This window comes from Petaurus breviceps, unplaced genomic scaffold, assembly GCF_028583685.1.
Source record: "Petaurus breviceps papuanus isolate PSGF00001 unplaced genomic scaffold, PetGlider_PUasm1.0 181, whole genome shotgun sequence".
NCBI lineage: Eukaryota > Metazoa > Chordata > Mammalia > Diprotodontia > Petauridae > Petaurus > Petaurus breviceps.
Genome location: NW_027185784.1, coordinates 9,641,622 through 9,664,839, shown reverse-complemented (window position 1 = coordinate 9,664,839; position 23,218 = coordinate 9,641,622). Strand labels below are relative to the sequence as shown.

Sequence of the window (23,218 nt, the reverse complement as noted above, 5' to 3'; positions counted from 1 at the left end):
TTTCAGCTCTGAATCTATGGCCCGATGATGTTATGACTAGAAAATTTACAAGGTCCCTTCTAGGTCTAAGAAATGGTCACCTTGGTTCTTTCTTCCCCTTCCCCTCACTCTCTCTTATTCTCAATTTTTCACATTCCCAACTTATCCTGGCAGCTGTAGGAAAAAAGCTCAGCTTTTCAAAAGATATTGCTTAATTCTCAATTATACCTTAGTATTAAAGAAAAGCTGCTTTTCATTACCAATAAGCACAACATCATACTATTTGTCATCAAATTTGGTGGCATATTGTACTCAGATAAGGTCATGTTTATTTTGTTACAATGACATATTTTTCAAAACTTCATTGCAACAGAACTTACAAATTCCAGAATTTACCCTGAAGGCAATTTATTGATAGAGATTTTCCTTTTACTTGAATAAAGGTGGGGGAGGTTTGAGGAAAAGTTTTTGCTTTTAAACACTGACAACATGGGATAATATATTGTTTTTATTATTTACTGTTTAGTCAATACTCATTTTCCCTGCATTTTGTACTTACAAGAGGAAGCAGGCATGATTTCTTTTTTGCCCTTGAACAAATAAATGTATCTGTCATTAGATTTTTTTAAATGCAATAACAAAAAACCCCCACTATACTAAGTTAGGTAGAGTTGATGTGTCTATGCAATTGACAGAATCAAGGACAGAATGATGTTACCCTGCTGCTCTTCATTCCATTCTCACTTGTGTTAGGGTCTCAGAGGTCCAGGTGTTCATCTAGGGTCAAAGAACTGTGTATTTTGCTGTGACTGAACTGGTAGTAGGGCTTGATGTGGAGGGGGAAAAAAGAATCCCAGCAATTCCATGCTCAAGCCTACCATACATGCTATGGTGATTTTCACATGAGAGGGGTCTAATAGGACCACAGATTTAGAGCTGAGAGGTCTCTTAGAGTTCATCTATTTTGGATCCTTCATTTTACAGGTGATGAGAGTGAGGGGCAGAGACATTAAACAATTTGTCCAAGTTTACACAGTGGTAGAACTGAGACTTAACTTTTGATTCCAGCCCCTGCCCTCATGATAGGGGACTTCAATGTACACATGATCCCAAACAACCTGACCTCCTAGTTTCTCAACTAAGTCATTTCCAATAAGCTGCTTTCACATTCCACCTCAGCAACACACAGAGATGGTCATAGACTTGATCTTGCCATCACCTATAGGTGTTCCACTTCCATATTTAGGGACTCTGAAATTCCCTTATCTGATCACAGTCTGTTGTCATTCCACCTTTCCCTCTGCATTTCAACTCCTAACTATTCTTAGTTCTCTTTGTGACCTTAATCCCTCTGTCCCTCATTTTTTCTCAGGTTTTCAACACTGTATTGATTACACCTTCTTCCCTATCTCCATCATTAGCAAATTAGTACAAATCTACTACTCTCTACTCTTAAGTCCTTTATGCTATTGCCAATCATACTTTGCTAAGCTCCAACCTTAGATTTACTTCTGTCGTTTACTGCCTTTACTCCTCTTCATGTGCTACTGAATAAAGTGGAAGAAAATCAATGTTAACTGAGTCTAACATAATTTTATGTAGGCCCTTATGATCTCACCCTGGAACATTTCTCCACTTCTGTGGCCTCCTCTTTCTAAGTGGTGAGTTCCTATCAGAATCACAAATACTAAAGTTCATTTCTTCATTCCTTTTCTGGTTCTTGATACTGCCTAGGAACCTTCTTCCCAATTCCCTTTTCAATTTCCTTTTATGTCGTATCTTCCTCCATTAAATATAAGCTGCTTGAGGCCAGGGACTTTCTTTTAGCTCAGAGCTCTCTCTTTTTTACTGCTCTTTATATCGTTTTCCTTCATCCTTATCTCACAAGAAGAGGTAGTCCTTCTGATTGCTTAGGCAAATCCCTCTACAGGCATCCCATTTCATTTGTTTTCTTCTAAGATTGTCATTTTTATTATTCCCAAACCTTTAGTAATCTCATTAATCTCTACTTATTGACTGCTTTCCTGTTTCCTATAAACACATCTATATCTCCCTCATCCTTAAAAATACCTTCACTTGAATTTATCCCTTTATCTCTCCTCCCTTTTGTGGCTGAACATCTTAGGAAATTCATCTGTGATTGGTACCTCCATTTGCTCTCCTCCCATTCACTTCTAAACACTCTACAATCTGGCTTATGACCTCATTAAGATGAAATTGCTCTCTTCAAAGTTATCAGTGATTTCTTAATTTCCAGATTCAATGACCTATACTCAGTCCTCCTCTTTTTTGACATCTCTATAACTTTTAACACTGTTGATCACCCTCTTCTCTTGGATATTCTCTGATTCTTTAGGTTTTTGTGACATAAATCTTGCCTAATTCTCTTCCTACAGGACAAAACATTCCTTTTTAATCTTCTTTGATGGACCTTCCATCAGGTCACATCCACCAGCCATAAGTATCTCCCAAGGCTCTGTTCTTGGCATTCATTTTCTCTTTCTCTATAGTATCTCACTTTGTGATCTCATTGGCTCTATGAGTTCAATTTTAATCTCTATGCAGATGATTCTCGGAACTCTTTATCAAGGCCTAATTTTTCTCCTGATCTCTAGTCTTGCATCACTGACTGTTTATTGGACATCTTAAACTGGAGTCTCATAGACATCTCAAACTCAACATGCTTGAGACAGAACTCATTATCTTTACTGAACCACCCCCCACTCCTCTCAAACTTCCTTATTACTTCTAGGACACCATCATCCTCCTAGTTACCAAGGTTCCTAAGCTTGGTGTCATCCTTGGTGTCATCCTTAACCTCATTCGAGCTCATGCTACCTATTCATTATGTTGCCAAATGTCATCAAGTGTACCTTCACAACATTGCTTATTTATGTTCCCTTCTCTCTATTCACACTGCCACTATCCCAGTGTATATCCTGGTTATATCATGCTTGAACTATTATAATAGCTTTCGGGTTGACCTCCCTGCCTCTACTATATCTTCCATTAACTACCAGAGTGATTTTTCCTAAAGCTCAGTTCTGACACCAAGTCAAACTGCTCTTCAGTAAACTCTAGGTGCTCCCCATTATCTCTGGGATCAAATATGAAGCCTGTTTGGTTTTTAAAGCTCTTTAAAATGTAGTTTTTTCCTACTTTTCCAGTATTTTTATGCTTCCTTTCATCTACTCTGTGATCCAGTGATACTGGATTTCTTTATCTTCCCTAGTCAGGCAGTCAACTAGCATTTATTAAGTGCCTACTAATTGCCAGATAATATGTCAAATATTGGGGATGAAAAGACAAAAAAACCTCAGAAACATCTCTGCTCTCAAGGAATTCACAGCCTATTGGGGGAGACCTCCTCAAAACAACTGTGTACAAAAAAGATACACATGTATATACATACACACAAATATACCTATACATATATATGCATATGTGGGTAATATCCATCTTTCTGCCTATGTGTCTATCTAACCATCTGTCTAGCTATATGGGGGCAGATATGATTAAGGAGGACTGGGGGGAAAACTTGCAGTAGGTGGGACTTTTGCTGAGACTTGAAGGAAATTAGGGTAGCTAGGAGGCATAGATGGGGAGGAAGAACATTCCAGGCATGGGCTATAGCTAATGAAAATGCTGAGATAAGAGATACATTGTCATATGCAAGGAAGAACAAGACAGATAATGTTGCTTGATTGCAGAGTATATGGATGGAAATAAGGTATAAGAAGACTTGGAAGGTAGAAAGATGCCAGATTATTAAAGGTTTTGAAAGTCATGCTTGTTATTTAGTTATTTTGGTTCTGTCTGACTCGTTGTGACCCCACAAGGTTTTCTTGGTAACGATAATGGAGTGCTTTGCCATTCCTTCTCCAGAGGCAAACAGGTTAAGTGACTTGCCTAAGGTCATATAGCTAGGAAGTTTCTGAGGCTAAATTTGAACTCAGGTCTTCCTGATTGCAAGCCCAGCAATCTACTGAGCCACCTCATTGCTTCTTTGAATGCCATGTAGAAGATATTATATTTGAACTGGGAGGTAGAAAGCCACTTGAGTGGCTTGATGGGAGGTTACAGAGTCAGACCTGTATTTTAAGATCAATTTGACAGCAGCATTGAGGATAGATTGGAATGGGGAGAGACTTGTGTTTGGAAGATTAACCAGAAGACTGTTACAGTAATCCAAGAATCGGATGATAAAGGCACATACCAGGGTAGTTGCTATCACAGTGGAGAGAAGGGGGCATATGTGTGAGATGTTACAAAGATGGAAATAACATGATTTGATTGTTGATTGGATAGGGGAAGTAAGAGAGAGTGAGGATTCACATCTGAAACTTAGGTTGGGAACCTGGGTGTCTGGAAAAATGGTGATACTCTTAATAGTAATAAGGACATTAAGAAGGGAAGATGTGAAGAGAAGGGAGAGATAATGAGTTCAGTTTTGTACATGTATTTGACCTGCCTTTATGATGTACAATTCAAGATGGTCATGGGTGAAGTTAGGGCTGAACAAGTTTACTTAGGTCTCATCTACATAGACCAATAGAGGTAATGAGATCACCAAATATAATGGTATAAAGGGAGAAAATGTGAGGACCTGAGACAGAGAACACTCTATCTCCTGATTCCATGGCTTTTAGCCAGCTATTCCACATCTCCCCTCATTCCTGCCTCCTAGCTTCTTTCAAGAATTGACTTAAATCCCACCTTCTACAAGAAATTGTCCCTGGAACCCCTTCCTCAGAGTACCTTCTCTCTGAGGTTTCCTCTCATTTACATTGTATAGCTTTTCTATGTACATAGTTGTTTGCATGTTGTCTCTCTAATTAGAATGAGCTCCTTGAGAGTAAGGACTATGTATTTGTCTCTTTTTTATCCCCAATTTTAAAGTAGTTCTTGGCACATAGTAAGTACTTAATAGATATTTGTTGAGTGATGAGTTAGTTGAACCTGTATCCTTTGAATCTATATATAGCACTCTTTCCATTGCTTTAAGTTAATTGAATCCTCTTCCCTCTCTCCCATACTCTACCTATTACCCCTGGATTTTGAGAGAAAGGAAGGTAAGACCTAGAAAGGAAAAAAAGAGAAGGGAAGAAAGAGAAGAAGAATATGAGGCAGAAAGAGGAAGAAGATGGATAGACTGTTTTAGGGCATTTTGCATTGAGAGAGATGTGAGTAACTAAAAATAAAGCTACCAAAACATGAGCCAGAAAAGGATTCCATTCATTCTCTCCCTCACCAGTCTTAAGTGTAACCTGTCATTTTTTCCCATTTTCATTTCCTGGAGAGGCACTAGCAGATGGTTTGAGGACAAACTATTGATAAATTATACTCTAAACTTCTGTACTTTATGTGTGGCTCTTTTGCTGAACTGTTTCCCCTCCCCCTGTCTTGGTTGTTCTTTATAAGGGCGGATTTCTTACATATAGAACAGTGATAGATAAATGTAGAAAATGTAGGTAAAATCAAAAGATATGAGTACATTTTTTTTAAAGATAGTATTAAAGATTCCTCAAGTTCTAAGTAGAGTGTAATTAGTGGTGTACAGTGATAAAGAGGGGGCAATATAAGGCTAGTGAAAAAGTACTAGGCATGCATTCAAAAAGACCTGTGTTCAAGTCCTTATTTCAACATTTACTAGCTAATAATAATCTAACAATAAGGGGAGGCCAGGTAGCACAGCGAGTAAGAGCACCGGCTCCAGTGTCGGGATGACCTGGATCAAATCCGGGCTCTGATACTCAGCACCACACCCAGAAATAATAACTGGCCATGTAACCTTGAGCAAGTTACTTAACCCCAATTGCTTTAAAAAAGAAAAAAATAAAATAAAAAAATAATCTAACAATAATAATAACTTCCTATAAAAATATAGCACCTTAAAGTCTGAAAAGTGCTTTAAATATATTATCTCATTTGATCCTTACAACAACCTTGAGACTGTTGAGAAAAGAGCTTTAGATACCTTAAAATGTTCTATAAACATGAATTTTTAATAATTAATGCAGGATTCATTACCCTAAATTTTGTTTCTTGTTTCCTCTAGTCTTTTTCATTAAGGCTTTAAATGGACCTGCTGCTCCTTCTCTTTCCCCCATGTATCCTGGCATGATTTATTTGTATTTTACATGAAATTCCATTTCCAGAGTAGATTTATTAAATTTGCTCAAAATAAACTACAAGGCAGGCTATATTGAGAGGCAGTGTGCAAATAGTTGAAATAGCCAATGAGCATTGTCTATTATGTGCACTAAACATGCACCCACTATATGTACCAGGCACCAATTCTAAGTGCTGGGGTATAAAGAAAGACAAAAGACTTCTAGCCCTGTTTTCAAGGAGCTCACAATCTAATGGAGGAAGATAATATCCGAATAACTATCCTAAAAAAAGACACATTTGAAACGATCAACAGAGGGAAAGCACTAGAATGAAAGGGATCAATAAAGGTTTCCTGTACAAAGTAGGATTTTAGCTGTAACTTAAAGGAAACCATGGAACCCAGGAGGCAGAAATGAAGAGGGAGAGCATTCCAGGCCTGGGGGACAATGAGCCAGAGAAAATTCCTGAAGTTGGGAGATGGAGTTTTTTGTTCAAGACTGCACTTGGAGATCTGGTTTGAACCCTGCTGTCACTAACAATATCTATTGGGTCTTACCAAGAAAGAAAGTTTTCCAGCAGATGATATCTTAAGTTCCCTATGAGCTTTCATGGAATCCCAGAAGGGTAGTGCTGTCAAGGACCTTAGGCATCATCTCTTCTCATCCCATCATTTTAAAGATGTGGAAATATAATGACTTGCCCAGAATCACAAACAAATTTTGTTTTGATTCCTGATGATATCTGGGGCATGATCTTTATAAAGTAGGGATGTAGTGGACATTAAATTGTCATGATTGAACTTCCTGGGATAATGATAGGATGAGTGATTCTAGTCTGGACTGGTTATTTCCTTCATATAGGAAATTCTTGTTGTGGAACCTCCCTTCACCAATGAAGGCACATGTATAATGGTTTATTTAAGGTTGACAAATCATTTCCCCTACAGAATCTCTTATGATTTGTCCTTATAAAAATCCTGTGAAAAACATGCTATTATTATCCCCATTTTACAGATGAGGAAACAGAGGTAGAGTTACTATGGGTCACACAACTAGTAAGGGGCTGAGATAGGTTCAAATTCAGCCCTTCCTGACTCCAGGTATAGAGCTGTATTGGAGAGCTGGGTCACCTAATTGATCTTGTACTTTGCATGACAATATTTGCCACAGATCTTATCTTCTCTGTTCTATTCAAAATAGTTGACATATGTATAATGCTTTAAGATGCAAAATACTTTACATTCCTTCTACCCTTTGAGACTCTGAACAAACCTGTAAGTTAAATTTATTATAGCTATTATTATCCTGATTTTACAGAGGAGTAAACTAAGTTGCAGAGAAGTCAAACATTACCAACCCACAGTTAAAAAAAAAATTAAGTATGAGATGTCTCAAGCATCCTAGTGCAATTTTAAGTTATAAATAAAAATAACTATTTCAGCTATTAAAACTTAAAATTGCAATGAAACTTTTGGGAGTAACTATGTAATACATTTCCAGTGACTTTCATTATCATTCAGATATCACATACTGTATTCTTTAAAAAATAACTACATTGTATCAATAAAGCAATAACACAAACTTCTGTAGGAGATCTGATTTCCTTCTGTCACAATTAATAATATATAATACTTCTTAAGGAAAAAAATATTCTTTACAGTCCCACTGTTTTGTAGAAATAAGTAAAAAATAAAAAGTACAACAGTAAATCATTTTTTTTTTCCTGCCCACGAAACCAATGATATCCTTTGGGTGCAATGAGTTTGTTATTTTAGTTTACTGTAACTATCCCACCTGAATTTGATATTTTAACACTTAAATGTGTCAAATTTTATCAGCATGATATGCTATTTTTAAGATGTAATTATTTTGAAAATTATTCTTAGAAATCCTAAAAAACTTCCCTCATCAATATGTTTCTGTGATGAAAAAAGAAGCTTGCATTTCATCTAATATATTTCCAAATGAGAAGGGCTATTGACCTGACTGTCAATGCTCAAAGAAGCTATTTGACAATTTGCTATAAATTCCTGTCATTTTTTAAATAATATTTCTCTGAGTTGGGGAGAAGGGGGGAAAGAAACTTAGGAAAAGACATTAAGTGCTCAATGATCCCCAATGTTATTGAAGCATAGGAATGAAAACTGATCCTAACTGCAAAATGACAAAAGGATAACAATTTATTCCTTCATAAATTTCTATAGGGTTATTTCCACTCACGCAAAAGCTCTTGGGTAGAATGGATTCTTCCTGCCTGAAATGCACCCCCTGAGGTTATAAACACATCCTCTACTTCCATGTGTGTAAAGCAATTATCTAGATACAAAGAGGCATAGATGGGGAAATTATTTTCTTTTATAGAAAGCGCATAGGTGGCAGTGTAGTACAATGGATAGAAAGTTAGTTGGGTTTGGAGTCAGGACGACTGATTCAAGCTTTGCCTGTTTTTTACTGTAGGCAAATCACTTGCTCTCTCAGTGCCCTAGGTGACTAAGAATATTACACTGAGTTAGAGACATTGTGCTGAAGTGGATCAAATCTTTTTATTGCTTATTTTTTATTCAATTTTATTTTATTTTCCTGAAGATCTCTTTGTTCCTTCCTCTTCTACCAACCCTCACCCCAGTCCACCTATTTCCCATTGAGAAAGTAAGAGAAAAAAGATCCCTGTTACAGACATGCAATCATTCTCTCTCTATTGAGAACTGGAAGGGACCTTAGCAGTCATCTAGTCTAATCAGTTTATTTTACAGATGAGGAAACTGAGACTTAGTTCAGAAATAACTTTCTCAGTCAAATAGGCTGTATAAATACAGTTCTTCTTGACTCCAAATTCAAAATTCGCTGTGTATTTGTTTTGCTTGGCTATACATGTTTGCAACAGCACTTTTCTTTCCTTTTGCTTTCTCAGTGAGGCAATCATCACACAGATCATACTCCTTAACTGTGGGTTATACACCAAGGCTCTTCCATTACCACCCACCCCTATCTTTTCCCCCTCCCTCCCCTTCCCTTTTCATTCCCTTCTTCTTTTCACTCTTCTTTTCCCTTTCTCTTTCCTTCCCTTCTCTCTCATCTGATATTCCAAACAACCCTGGGAGGTGGGCACTATTATTATCCCCATTTTGTAGCTGAGGAAACCGAGGCAAACAGAGATTGTGACTTGACAGGATGACACATCCAATAAGTAAGGCTGGATTTAAATTCAGGTCTTCTTGAATTTAAACCTTCAGGTTCAGTGATCTATCCACTGGACCACCTGGCTTTTTTCAAACCCATGTTACCACTTGCCCATTGTCCCTTAGGCACCTCAAACTCAACATGTCCAAAATAGAACTCATTGCCCTTCCCTTCAAACTTAACCTGTTTCTCAGTTGTCTGATTTTTAGAAAAGGCACCCCTGTCCTTCCAGACAATCAGATTTACAATCTCAGTTAGCCTTGAATTTTTCCTCTTTCTCGTTCCCACTCACTCCCAGTATCCTAGCAGTCAGCCAAATCTCATTGGTTCTGTCTTTACAGCATTTTTTTTTTTGCATCATTTGTTATCTTCTTCCTCCTCACATGGCCACTACCCTAGTCCAGGACATTGTCTCTTCTCTCTTGAACTATTGATTGTGGGTTTCCTTGGGAGCAGGGCTGTCTGTAATGTCCTAACTGATCTCCCTGCATCAGGTTTCTGCCCTATCCAGTCTGCTGGTAGAGTGATATTCCTAGAGCACAGGTTTGATATCATTCTCCTACTCAAAAACCTCCAGGGGCTCTATCACCTCTAGAATGAAATGCAAAATCCTCTGTTTGGCATTTGAAGCCTTTCACAATCTGGTTTCAGCCTATCTTTCTAGGTACCGTCCATTTCCACCCTTTAAAGACTCTGTGCTCCTGCCACATTGGTCTTACTCATATATGTCCGTCTGTCCCTGCATCTTTGTACAGGCTGTCTCCTGTTCTCTTCTTTGACTGTCAGAATCCTTGTCCTCATTTAAAAGCCAGCTCAAGGTCTACCTTAAACATCAGGGCTTTCCTCATTCCCTGAGTGCTAATAATACACTCTACCACCCCCCCCCATTAACTTGTATTTACTTTGTAAGTATTTTGTATTATTTTATATGTGTACATAGTGTTTCCCCTAATGGAAGCTCCTTGAAGGAAGGGGCTATTTATTTTTGTCTTTGTACCATCCATACCTAACACAGTGAATATCTGACACATAGAGGACACTTTACATATTTGAATGGTTGATTCAAAATCCAGGCAAGAGACAGTGAAAGTGGAAATATAACCAACCAGTCAGTCAACAAGCACTTATTGAGCACCTATTCTATTTTCGGCACTGTAGAAATGACTGGGGACATAATGAAAAACAAAAGAGAGCCCCCGGTCACATGGAGATCACCATCCAATCGATGTGAGTCCCAGTGGTAGACGTAGAACGCAGAGAAGGGACTATGGAAGAGATTTGGAGGGAGTTGAGGTTGAAAATGAAGAACCTAAGTTCCAGGTTAGAAAGGTTAGAATAGAAGGTAGGTAGGACAGAAAAGAAGGAAGAATCAAAGACAATTGTCATGTTTTGAGCTCAGAACTCTGGGAGGATTGTGGGAATTAAGAAGGAAACAAGATTTGGAGTAAGACTATATGAGTTGTTACATCTGAGGTACTGATGCTACTTTCAGTTATCCTCTTTTAGAGATATTATCCAGGACACTGTAGTGCATGTTGGTCCACATGTCAGAAGAGAGACAAGTCAGATAAAGAGTTAGGAGTCATCCACTTATCTATGGGAGTGAATGAAACCACTCAAGAAGAGAAAATATAGAGTAAATAGAAGAATCATAACAGCTTAGGAATGCTAGCTTTCAGGTAGAAAAAAGATGAGCCATCAAAAGACATAGAGGAAGAAGGGTCAGAAAGATAGGAGAACAAAGTTATGAATCATTGAAGAAACTGGAACAGAGTTTCAAAGTGTGTGTGTGTGTGTGTGTGTGTGTGTGGATGTGTGTAGATGTGCATGCAGGCTGAACTAACAGTAATCAAATACTGCAAATAAGTATGAGACATGATAAAAGACTACTGACCTTAACAATTAAATGGTCATTGATGACTTTTTGAGAGAATATTTTTGGTAACATGATGGGAGGTATATACTAGATTACAAAGAATAGAGTGTTAAGTGGGTGGTGAAGAAGTAATGTCCCTGAGCATACAGACTATTTTTTTCATGAAGTTTAATGGAGTAGAGATGGAGAAGGGAGAGAGGTCAGTGGCTTCAGGGAATAACAGGGTCTTTAATGCTTACAGCATCTCAGATGTTGCTAGTACTTAAAAATAACTTTTTTTTCCATTACAAGTATAAAGGCCACTTTACTTTTAGCTAAGGGATGGTGACCTTGGTATCTAGATTCTTATACTTGCTGTGTTTTGATTGGCCATTGTTGCTTGATTCAGGTAAGCACTCTACAGTGATCCAAATACATCATCTATGTCTAATGGATATTAAGAATGCAACCTTTCCTTTACTATCTTGGTTAGTTACTAATTCTGTAATAGATTTAATTCAATGGCTTAATACTTTTATTTTCTTTTTTCTATCTACAAGTATTTAAATCCCAAGTAATGTGAAGCAATGGTTCCCAAGGTTAATTCCATCTCTTGGTATAAGAATTTTCTCAATTAAAGATTTCTTTTCTTATCCATTCTTCTCAGGTTAAGCATTTGAACATCTCAGAGGCAATCAGTTTTTATTTTCAGTGCTTCTAGACATGTTGTTGGTCTAATTCCCTAGGAATCTACTCAATCACAGCCAAATAAACAAACAAAAATAACCCTCCATAATACCACTTCATTCAAGGGCTGTGTCAGTATTGCCTCAACACCCCTTGAAAAGGGGCAAAAGTTTCTACTTAAATAAGAACCCTCATAAAATGTCAGTGCCATTTTTGATTCCTTGTTTCCCCTGGCCTATAATCAATGAGTTGCTTAGGTCTGGCATTTTAAGATCTTCCCCATCCCCGACAAACATCTCTCCTTTTCTATCTATTCCCACTTTTACCACATATTTTTAGGTTTTACTGCATTTTGCCTGGACTATTGCCACTGGGATCCCTAATTCTAGCCTCTTTTTCACTCCAATTGATGACACCTTGATACCAAATTAATCTTCCTAATGGTTCTGTTGATTCTAGCGTTCCTAATGGCACACTTTTGGCTTAATAACTTTCACATGTTCCTCATTACCTACAGAATAAAGTCCAAATTCCTTGGCATTTAAAGACTGCCACAAAAAAATGGTTCACTTTTGTCCCAACACCCAGCAATACTAATCTACAGTGTTTGTTAGTTTAGTTAGTTAATATCAATATTAGTTTAGTCAATCAATGTGTAAGCTAGCATGGTTGCTCTGTTTATTGAAAAGTTTTTATGCCTCTTTTCATTTTTAATAAAACTAGCTCATTTACATAGCTTTTGAAAATGTACAAAGCACTTGGCTGTCATCTCCATGGGAAGTTAAACTGTATGACATGAGGGCATGTACCCTCCTGGACTTGGAGTCTTCTGGGTTTAAGTCCCAGCTCTGCCATTAAGTAGAGGTTTGGCATTAGGTAATTGTTTACCTCTTTAGGCTTCCTTTTATTGATCTGCAAACAGGGTGGAGGTGAAGGAGTGGACTTGATCACCTATGCCTTGTTATTTTGACATTTGGAGGATGGTGGGTTGGAGAAGATAGCAGAATTATGGAGACAAATTAAGAGGGCATTGCAGAAATCCATATGACAGCTGATAAGGTACTTAGAATGATGAAATATAAAAGACGTTGTGGAGGTTGAATTGAGACTTAGCAATTTGTTGGTTAAGGTGGATGAGGAAGAAGAAAGCATAAAGGATAAGTATGGAGTTGTGAACCTGGAAACTGGGAATGATGTTGCACACAAAAGAAATAGAGAATTGAGGCTTCATGGAGGAAGATAAAGAATTCTGTTTTAGATCTAGGTGTGAGATGCTGGGGTATCAGATTAAGCTGTAGAATAGACAGTTGATATGATACTAGACTTCAGGGCAAAGATTACACTGTAGAGATGGCAGCTATACTGTGCTAAGCACTTTTACAAATATGTTGTTTGATCTTCACAGTGTTGTGAGGTAGGTACTATTAACAATTTCCTATTTATCCTATATATATCTTGCTTTGTGTATATATTTTGTGAGTTGCTCCTTGAGGGCAAGGTCTGTCATTTTCATTTTTTTTCTTGACCCTCAATGTTTAGCATAGTGCACTTGGCATTTAGTAGGAGCTTAATAAATGTTTATTGATTGAAGTAAACAGATTAATTGACTTTTTTAGGGTTACATAGTCAATAAATATCTGAGGTCAGATTTGAACTCAGATCTTGACTCCAGGTCCAGTGCTCTGTACCATCTAACTTCCTCAAGATCACAAATGTCACACAATTTGGGGTGGTGGTAAGATACAAGCTATCTAAGCTGCTTTGAGTGGCTGAGGGAAAGATGCAGAGCATGGGTGTTAAAGAGGATGCTGAATTGAGAGGCTAGGGCAAGGGTGGGGAATCTGCAGCCCTAAGGCCACATGTGACCTTCTAGGTCTTTACATGTAGCCTTACAACTGAATCCAAATTTTACAAAACTCATTGCCACACATTGCCCACCCCTTAGGCCAGGGTGTCGAAGGGAAGCCATCTTGTGTGTGAAAGTCTTTGAGGTTCAGTGTGGGATTTGGGCTGAAAAGGAACACTGAGAGCCTAGTTTTATACTTATTGATAGAGGAGGGATTATTACTTGGATGCTTATTATCGCAAAGCTAGATGTGGGGGTCTGACTGTCTTTTTATCTGTATATCTTCATGGGCATTCCATAATGTAGCCTGTTTGAGGGGCAGATCTTCAGGTAATGGATACTCTTACTGCCTCATGTTTGAAGAAGATCCCAAGACATTACCCTTCTAGCAAGAACCTAACTGGTCTTCAGTGCATTAAAAGTAACATAAAGGTCTAATTATAGCATTTGAGAGCTGGTTATCTCTCTAAGAACTAAAGGGAAGTCAGACAATCTAAAAGCTTTCTTTACTGATCCTTGTGCTTTTGTGACTTTATGCTAGTTTCTATAATCCCGAAACAGAAGCAAACAAATTCATAAATCTTTTTCCCCCCACTTCCGTTCCCTTCACTTACATCCCCTTACCCACCCTCTCTGGAAAACTGAATGACTCCTGATTAAATAAAAAAGAAAGACAAGTGTTTGGAGTTAGAAAATCTATACATTTGCTCCTAGAAAAGAAAGCACATATGGAATCCTTCTAATACATTTAGGTTAATTTTAATATTTTCAGAGCTTAAGTGAGAAAAGTAACACACAGGGTCCACTTTGAGCTGAGAAACTCACACACTTTAATCCTGCTGTGCACTTTGCTGGCAAGTCCCAATTGTGCACCACATGAGCAGGTGAAAATATTATTGCAAGGGGTGTGATTACACTTATTTGAACCCTAGAATAAATTTTGCTTAAGCAGTACTAAAGAACCAATTATATCAGGTAAAAGTGTTATTTTACTTCTGCTTCCTGAGAGATTTAAAGAGTCCATCTTATCAAGGATTTTGGTGCTGAGAGCATACCTGTTCTTGATTTTCTTTTATAGTTCCATTTGATTTGCTGCTGATAAATTTATACAAATAATTAAAAATATATGGTTACTTTTTTCTCTTCTCTATTACTCGGTTTCAGCCATGATGAACAAGAAAGTGTTTTCTATTTTCAAAATCCATAAAGTTTTATAACAGAGAATATTTTAAAACCTGGAGATCAAAGCCTTCTCCTACACATGCCTGACAAATTGAATAAAAAGGAACTGAATTTGATTAACTGAGAACCTTAATTTGGTGAAGTAATGAAAGCATTTGGTGCATAGGTAACAACCATGTTTTGTTTCATTAAAATGTACATATGCAGTTATAATGAATTTAATGCTATTAAAGGCCTTTCCCATAACACCATCATAGCTAGAACTATACATACATATATATGTGCAAATAGGTAGACATATATAGTTTTTTTCAGATTTTCTATTTTCTATGATATTAAGCAATTATTACTTTTAAGAACAAGCAAATTTCCTATTCTCTATGTTCAGTTCCCAGTCTCCCAGCCTTTCTTTTCCTTTGCCTTAAAAAAATCAGCTTAATAGCATTTGGTAGATCTGTCTGTGAAAGATAATATGCTAGGTATTGGGGATAAAAGACAAGATGAAACCATTCCTACCCTCTATCTACTGGGGAACATGGAGGGTGGAAATAAGATAAACATATGGATAAGTAATTACAGAGTAATTTCCAGGGGGAAAGAGAGCTAATAACTAACCAAAATAGGAAAGACTTTTTTTTTCTTGAGGGGGGAGGAGGAGATGGCACATTGAGTGGTCCTTAAAAGGATTCTAAAGGGAAGAGGTGATGAGAGAGTGCATTCTAGACATTGGGAGCCACCTGCACAAAGTCAAGAAGTTGGAAAAAGAGATGGAGTGTGCTGTATAGACATAGTAAGTAACACAGGGGCTTTTCTTAGTATTATTATGTTTTGGTATCTAGAGCCTGTGATTTCATTGGTATAGGGGACGTCCATAAGGAAATTCCATCTACCAATGCAGGTCAGCACCTTTGCTGCCTTTTGTACTCTTAGAACATTGCTTGGAAAACCAAAAATAGAAGTGATTTACCCAGGGTCACACAACCAGTATGTGTCAGATATTGAACTGAGGTCTTCCTGGGTTTGAGGTCAACTCTTTAGCGAGTTAACAAAGCTGCTCCTTGTTGTGTGTGTGTGTGTGTGTGTGTGTGTGTGTGTGTGTGTTTTATATACTTATGTATATACATACATGTCTCCTCCAGCAGTTCTTACTTTGGGGTTTGCAAACTTGTTTAAAAATACTTTGGTCACCATATTTCACTCTCATTGATTTCCTAGCACCCACACTCTAAAATACAAGCCCTTTGAGAGTAGGATCCTATCTTTCTCTCCCTACCCCCTAGCACTGTATGTGCTGAATAAACAATTGGTTGGTTTGCAGTCACAGATGTCTTATCTCTTTCCCTTGTTCTGCTAAGATTCTTGTCCTCTCCTATTTTTGTATAAGTATTTCTTGCTTTATGGAAAATGTTATTTCCAAAAAGCTAATATCATAGAATTTTAGATACGGAAGATGCCCAAGATGCACGATACTTGTAAATCAGTCATTCTCCTAGTTTTCTCATCTTAACATGGAGATGGCCCCTCATGCATCACTTATCTTATAGGATGGTTGTTTAGGAATTACTTTAAGTGCTCTAAAAATGTGAGCTGCTTTGATTACCTTGTGGAAACCCCTATTTTACATATAAGGAAACTGAGGACAAAGGAAGGGAAGCAGCTTGCTCAAAGTCCCATTGGGTCTTCTCATTCCCTGCCTAGTAATTTTTCCACTCTGCAGCACTCGATAGCCACTCTCCGTGTGTGTATGTGTGTGTGTGTGTGTGTGTGTATGCATGTGCACACTAATCAAATGCCATTTTCTCATTAACTTACATTACCCTTTCTAGATACTTTATCTTAATTTCTGATTGATTTTCCAATTAAGTTTCTCCTTCCTCAAAGGATTGCTACCAACACTGGATACCTGTGAAGAAAACATTCTGTGAATTGTAAAGCATTATATAAAATGAGAGGCAGCATTGGCATAGCTGACAGCCAGGAAGACCTGTGTTTGAGACCTGCCTATGGCACATACTATCTGTGTATTGATGGCACATCATTTATCCTCCCAGTGTTTCAGATCAGTCTCTAAATTACCACTGAGCTGCAGAAGCAGTTTCTATACGAGCAGACCAATTAAATTCCTAGTCTGACGAAAACAATAAAGGTAAAATTTCCAGTGCTCCTTCTCCTTGTACAATGGCAGCACAGTACATGGGAAAGAACAGTGGGGGGCAGCTGGATGGTGCAGTGGATAGAGCACCAGCCCTGGCCATGTACCCTGACTCAGGTCAGGAGGACCTGAGTTCAAATTCATCCTCCGACACTAACTATATGACCCTGGCAAGGCACTTAACCACCTTGTATCCCCCATCCCCCAAAAAAGAAAGAAGAGAAAAAAAGAAGAAAAAAACAAAAGAACAATGACTCTAGTCAGAAGCCTTGGATTCCATTTCAACTTCTGATGCTTCCTTCTTGTGTGATACAAATCACTAAATCTCACAAGGCCTTAATTTCCCCATTTGTAAAATGGGAGTTGGCCTAGTTGGCCCCTGAGGTCCCTTTTAGCGTTAGGTTTATGCCCTTATGTACCTTTTATAAGGGCTGACAAGCAATCCTTTGCATTCCCTTACAAAGTAATCACTCTATTGTAGCATTCTATTTCTTGCCCTGAAAGATAGGATGACTTTGATATAAATTTCCTATGCTTCATACAGAATGAGTTTTGCCAATGTGACTTCTCAAATCTTGGATTTTTCAGAGGCATATTGATTTGAAGGATGGCAAGCAGTCCAAATTGTGAATTCCTGAATTGGCCAGGTAGCTTAAACCTGGGCTTCATTGGTCCAAGCCATTTAAGTATGTCTATGGCACCTGTCCCACCACTGCTATTAGCAGCAGATCAGAGGATGGGAGTTGAATTATTTCATTCTCCCTTATGACTTGCCAGTGATGGGGATGCAGAAATGGAGGAACAGATGGGTTTTAGCTCATGTGACATGCTGAATCATAAGCTTTGGTTTAAAAAAGAGAAACTATTGATGCCCATCTCTGTGGCAGCCGAAAAACCATGATTATTTGGGGGGGGGGTGGTGGTAAAAGCACAGCTTTGTAGGTGATCTTGGCTAGATATAGAAAACTTTGATTCTGTAGTGAGGCTTCCCTATGTTCTAAGTAATCCATAAAATTCAGGAAAAATTTAGATGACTAAATCAATCCCTTGGAACTTAATAATAAGTATTCTTTCTACCTAGATCTCAATTCTGTTTATGAGCAGCTACTCCCTTGAGGTTTTCTTAGCTTTTGTATTTATTTTGTTCTGCCTTTCAGTCATTTCCAGGCACCAACTTATCTTGTAGGTAGTTCAAGAAATTTTCCATATGGCTGAAAAAAAAAATAATCTAGTGTTCAAATTGGTAAATGGCAGCATGGTCTAGTAGATAAAGTACTAGCCTTGTATTTAGCAATTCGTGGGTTCAATCCCTGCCTCTAATATATACTATGGGGCTATGTGAAAGTTATTTAGTCTTCCAGGGCCCCAAGCAATTCTCTAAGACTTTAAGTTCTGAAGAAGCTGCTGATCCACACTGGTGGAGAAAATTTCCATCCAGAGGGTATCCTACAGGGATCAAATTACAGATTTGGAACAAATATGACAACAGCAGCAACAACAAAAAATTTCAGATTGGTGATAGGGGAAAAAACCAACACCACCAAAACAGGCAGTTTTGTTTAAAGTTGACAAATGAATGGTTAGGACATTTTAAAAGATCACTACATCCCTAACTGCATCATTTCCCCCCACCCCACCTTGTTTCTCCCTCATAACTCCCCTTTCTACATACATACACACACATATACACATACATACATGCATATATACATATACAAATACATTTTCAGAATCAGTGTTAATTCAAGCAATTTGTTTATAAAGTTAGTGAATCAGGATATTTGGTGTCATGTAGACAAAACTTATGAATTGTGATTTTTTTTTTTACAGAATCTGTATAATCTCTGATGACTTTAGTCCGTAGTCATCTCACTCTCCTTAGAAGTACTTTTTTCTTCTACTCTCTTGGAATGTAGAGCTTAGTCATTTGTACCAGGACACCTTTGTTAAAAGATCACAGATCATATTCCCCATAATTTTGGATCTCTTAACTCCTTTCAAGGCTCAGTTCAATAGCTAGCTTCTTTAAAGGTCTTCACTGATTCCTTCAGTTATTTCTGTTGCCATCACTGTATGTTTTTCACATATGCCCTGTCTTTACTTATCTGTGAACATGTTGTATCTCCTCTGCTACCCTTGTCCTCTCCCATCCCTTCCCCCCCAGTAGAATATAAAATCCATGAGGGCAAGAACATCTCACTTTTATATTTGTGCCCTCAGCACAATGCCTATTATATAATAGGCACCTAATTAATATTTGTTGACTGATTATAGATTACTCCTTTTGCATTTTATCATTTAATCATATTCTATTTTATTATATAATTTGTATTATTTTCTTGGACTGTTATTTAACTCATATCAATGTGTGTGTGTTTCTCTAATTAAATAGCCAATTTTCTGAGAGGTAGGACTCTGAGTTAGACTTTTCTGTATCTCCCAGAATGACTAGTTCAGTTCTTTCCACACATTTGTTCAGTTGTTTTAGTCATATCTGACTTGTTGTGACCCTATTTGAGATCTTCTTGGCAAAGATACTGGAGTAGTTTGCCCCTTCCTTCTCCAGCTCATTTTACATATGAGGAAACTGAGGCAAACAAGGTCAAGTGACTGTTCCAAGATCATACAAATAGTGTCTGAGGCCAGATTTGAACTCAGGAAGATGAGTCTTCCTCACTCCACACCCAGCACTCTATCCACTGTGCCACCTAATTACTCTTTCCACATAGTAGGAACAAAATAAATATTTGTTCAGTGAACACATGAATCCTATGAATGAAGCTATGGACTGTTTGGGGCATGTATAAATACACACTATGAATCAGTGTCACGACCTGGAATGGAATCCCAAGCTCCTCCCTCCTTTCTTCTGAAAAGTTAAATACAGCCTGTGTCTTAATAAAATACCCAATAATTATATAACTTCTCCTTCTAGAAAAATAAATGCAGACCAGGCTGACAAAGACAAGGTGAAGCAGAAGGATGAGCAATTTTGTGATGTATTCAAGCAGGATAAATACCCAACCCAGATAATTCAAGGCTAGACATCTCTGTCTACATCGCCTGTCTACCTTGCTTAAAGTTGTCACTAGAACATTTTTTTTTCAGGACTTCAGATACTTTGCCAGGAAGCACTGACTATGCAGTGATTAGTGGTTTCAAAATGCTATTCAGGATAGAATAGGTCTTCAAAAGAATGCTCAAGTAATTAAGGCAATTTAATTAAATCTGTAGTTTGGAAAGGCCAGTGTATTGTTCCCAGGAGAAGGTTACAATTCTAGTGTCAGATTCCATAGTTACGTGAAGTATTTTCCTTGGTACTCACTCTCCTTGTTTCCTAAACAATGAAGGTAGTTTCCAACCTAAAAGTGGGTTGTGGTCTAAATTTTTAGGGCAATTTTTTTAGATGTCAACATAGTTTCCTGAAGAAACAATATTATAGATGGTTTTTGATTTTCAGTTGATCTCAACTCCTCAAGCTGATTAACTCTTTCAGTCCATAGAAATACAGATCATAGTTTAAAAATTGGAAGGGAAATCAAATGGACCTCCTTTACAGCTGAAGAAAGGAGATTCATTTGGGCAAGATTACAGTAGAAGTTAAGTATTAGCTCTTCTGGCTCCATGTTTCCATTCCAACACCCTAGTTAATGCACTATTCTAGCTCATGTTCTAACTGCATTAGTGTATTGATAAACCTGAAGTTTCCCCTTGTCTTTCCCTGGTTCCCTCAATGAGCTGGAATACCCTTCCATGTTGTGAGAGAATAAATTATCACATAGTGGCTAGAGGCCTGGGCTCATGCTCAAAGGACCTAGCTTTGTATCTGACCTCTCTCATTCACTGCCCTCAGGGAAGTTACTTAATCTTTCTCAGCCTCAACTATAAAATGAACCAAAAAAAGACTTGGACTAGATAATTTTTAATGTTTTTTCCAGTTGCTTAATGGGGAAGAAGATCATGGAAAGTCAGAAAGAAGAAAAAGACAGCATTGCTTCCCCCTTTTCCTCTTTCCTCTCCATTCTCCTCTTGTGATAAGGGGAACTTTGCATTGTTCAGTTGTTTTTAGTTGTTAACTAAAACCCCATTTGTGTTTTTTGTTGTGTTTTGCTTTGTTTTTTGCAAATATACTGGAGTGATTTTCCATTTCCTTTTCCATCTCATTTTACACATGATGAAACTGAGGTAAATGGGGTTAAGTGACTTGCCCAGAGTCATACAGCTAGTAAGTGTCTGAGGCCAGAAACAAAGTCATAAACATGAGTCTTTCTGATACCAAGCTGCCTCTTACTTTGCTACTGGGATGAATAAAACCCTATTAAGGATCTCTAACCACAATGGCTTCATATTTAAAGAACATTCTCAAGTCCAAGGTTATCTCTTACTGACTTCCTGTAAAGTAGACCCCTTGGAAGAAGGCCACTCTTACATTCACCATAGAATGTATGGGATTTAATGTATAGTTTGCCCATTGAATGGTGGAAGCTAATTTCAAATTTAAAGGAAGGATTTTGTTTCAGGGTCATATTACCAATAAATCTTGTGCATGACATGGTAAGGCTTAGGTGAGTTAAATCAAACTGCTATTTTTCCTTCTGTTACTAAACTTTCCTAATTTTTTTTCAAGCAACCCTTTCTCACGCACATCAAGAAAAGTAACCCATTGTTTTAGTGGAAATTAAAGATTTTGGAACTGTTGTAGAGCTACATAATTGGTATCATTTTGTAGCTAGAATTAGGTGTCACTAAAACAAGACTGCTTCCTACAGGTGAGAAGGATAGATTTTGAAGAAGCAAAATTCCCTTTGCAGGATTATGCCTTTATAAACAACTGTCCTTAATGGTTCTCTTAAAACCACAGTTTTAATTAGAAAACATCAGTACGTCAGCATTGCCCTCTTTTGTTCTCTCTCCCTTTGCAGGTGGTGTTTGTATTGCTCAGTCACAGAAAATTCCACGTGAACCAAGACCTGGAGAATTTGACAAAATCATTAAACGTTTATTGGAAACGCCTAATGCTCGTGCAGTGATCATGTTTGCCAATGAGGATGACATCAGGTACGTGTCTCTTTTCTTCTCTGTGGAGAATCAGATCTGGGGATCCCTATTCTTCCGTCAGTTTATTTATGTATGATGTAAAACATTAGAAATTTAAACTATGTAAAGAAAAAGGCCTTGTCATTCTAGAGAAGGCTGGATTCTGCTGTACTGAGCCCCCACAGTCATTCAGCTCCTAAGGCTCAAGCTTCTCTCTGCTAAAATCCAGAAATTAAAAGAGAAGAAATAAGTATGTATGAAAGGCTGAAGGATGCAAGTGAGCTTTAACATAAGGCTAATTAACAAGTACTGGAGTCGAAGTGGACTCCATTAAGGAGATATGATCTAGGCAGTTGAAATAATTGATTGACCGACTGTGTAATAGTGATCTACCAGTATGTATACCTTGATTCATATAGTGTTCTAGGGTTTGTGTTTGTTGAATTTCCTGGTAAATGCTGTAGGTTTTATTTATTTTCGTTCCTACAGGCGAATATTGGAAGCTGCCAAAAAAATAAATCAAAGTGGGCATTTTCTCTGGATTGGCTCAGATAGCTGGGGCTCAAAAATATCACCTGTCTATCAACAAGAAGAAATTGCTGAGGGGGCTGTAACTATTCTACCCAAAAGAGCTTCAATTGATGGTAAGAAGGACACATTGTAATGACTGAGAGCAACAAATGGATATGTTTCCGTTATAGGAACTGAAGCTCAGTGGGATAAAAAATGATATTAAAATCAGAATGTGAACATTTGTAATAACTCACTTTGTGTGAATTTGTGTGAATATGCATAGTGCATAGTTGGTTCCGTACTGGCTGAATTGACCAATTACTAACCAGGTGAGACACATATATGAATATGAACAAGGAGTTCATTCACCATTTTGAGTCTCAGAGATGTTTTAATAATTTGTGACTGAAAACAGTGAGTCTTCTGGAGAGGCAGTGTGGAATGGTGGAAAGGGGACTGTCTTTTCTAGAAATCTAAAGTGGGAGGAGATTTTTTTTAAATTTGCTTTGAAATGGGAGCCAGAGATAAAGACAATTAACACTCCCCACTCTCTACTTCCTCAGAGCCAGGAAGGAGAAGAAGGATACTTTTCTTCTATTTTTTATAGAGCAATAATTTTGTTTCCTTCTTTTCTTGGGCAAGTGTTCAAAGCATTCCTGAGATGTTTTCCTTTT

General features: G+C 37.7%; 1 protein-coding gene across 1 annotated transcript in view; it reads left to right on the top strand.

Moving 5' to 3' along the window:
- LOC138160368 (metabotropic glutamate receptor 8-like) overlaps positions 1-23,218 on the top strand; it is a 759,152-nt gene that overhangs the window by 420,646 nt on the left and 315,288 nt on the right. Inside the window, exons 3-4 of the mRNA XM_069086985.1 lie at positions 21,917-22,052; positions 22,521-22,675. Of these exons, the coding sequence (XP_068943086.1) occupies positions 21,917-22,052; positions 22,521-22,675 (291 nt within the window). The remainder of the gene's footprint in view (positions 1-21,916; positions 22,053-22,520; positions 22,676-23,218) is intronic.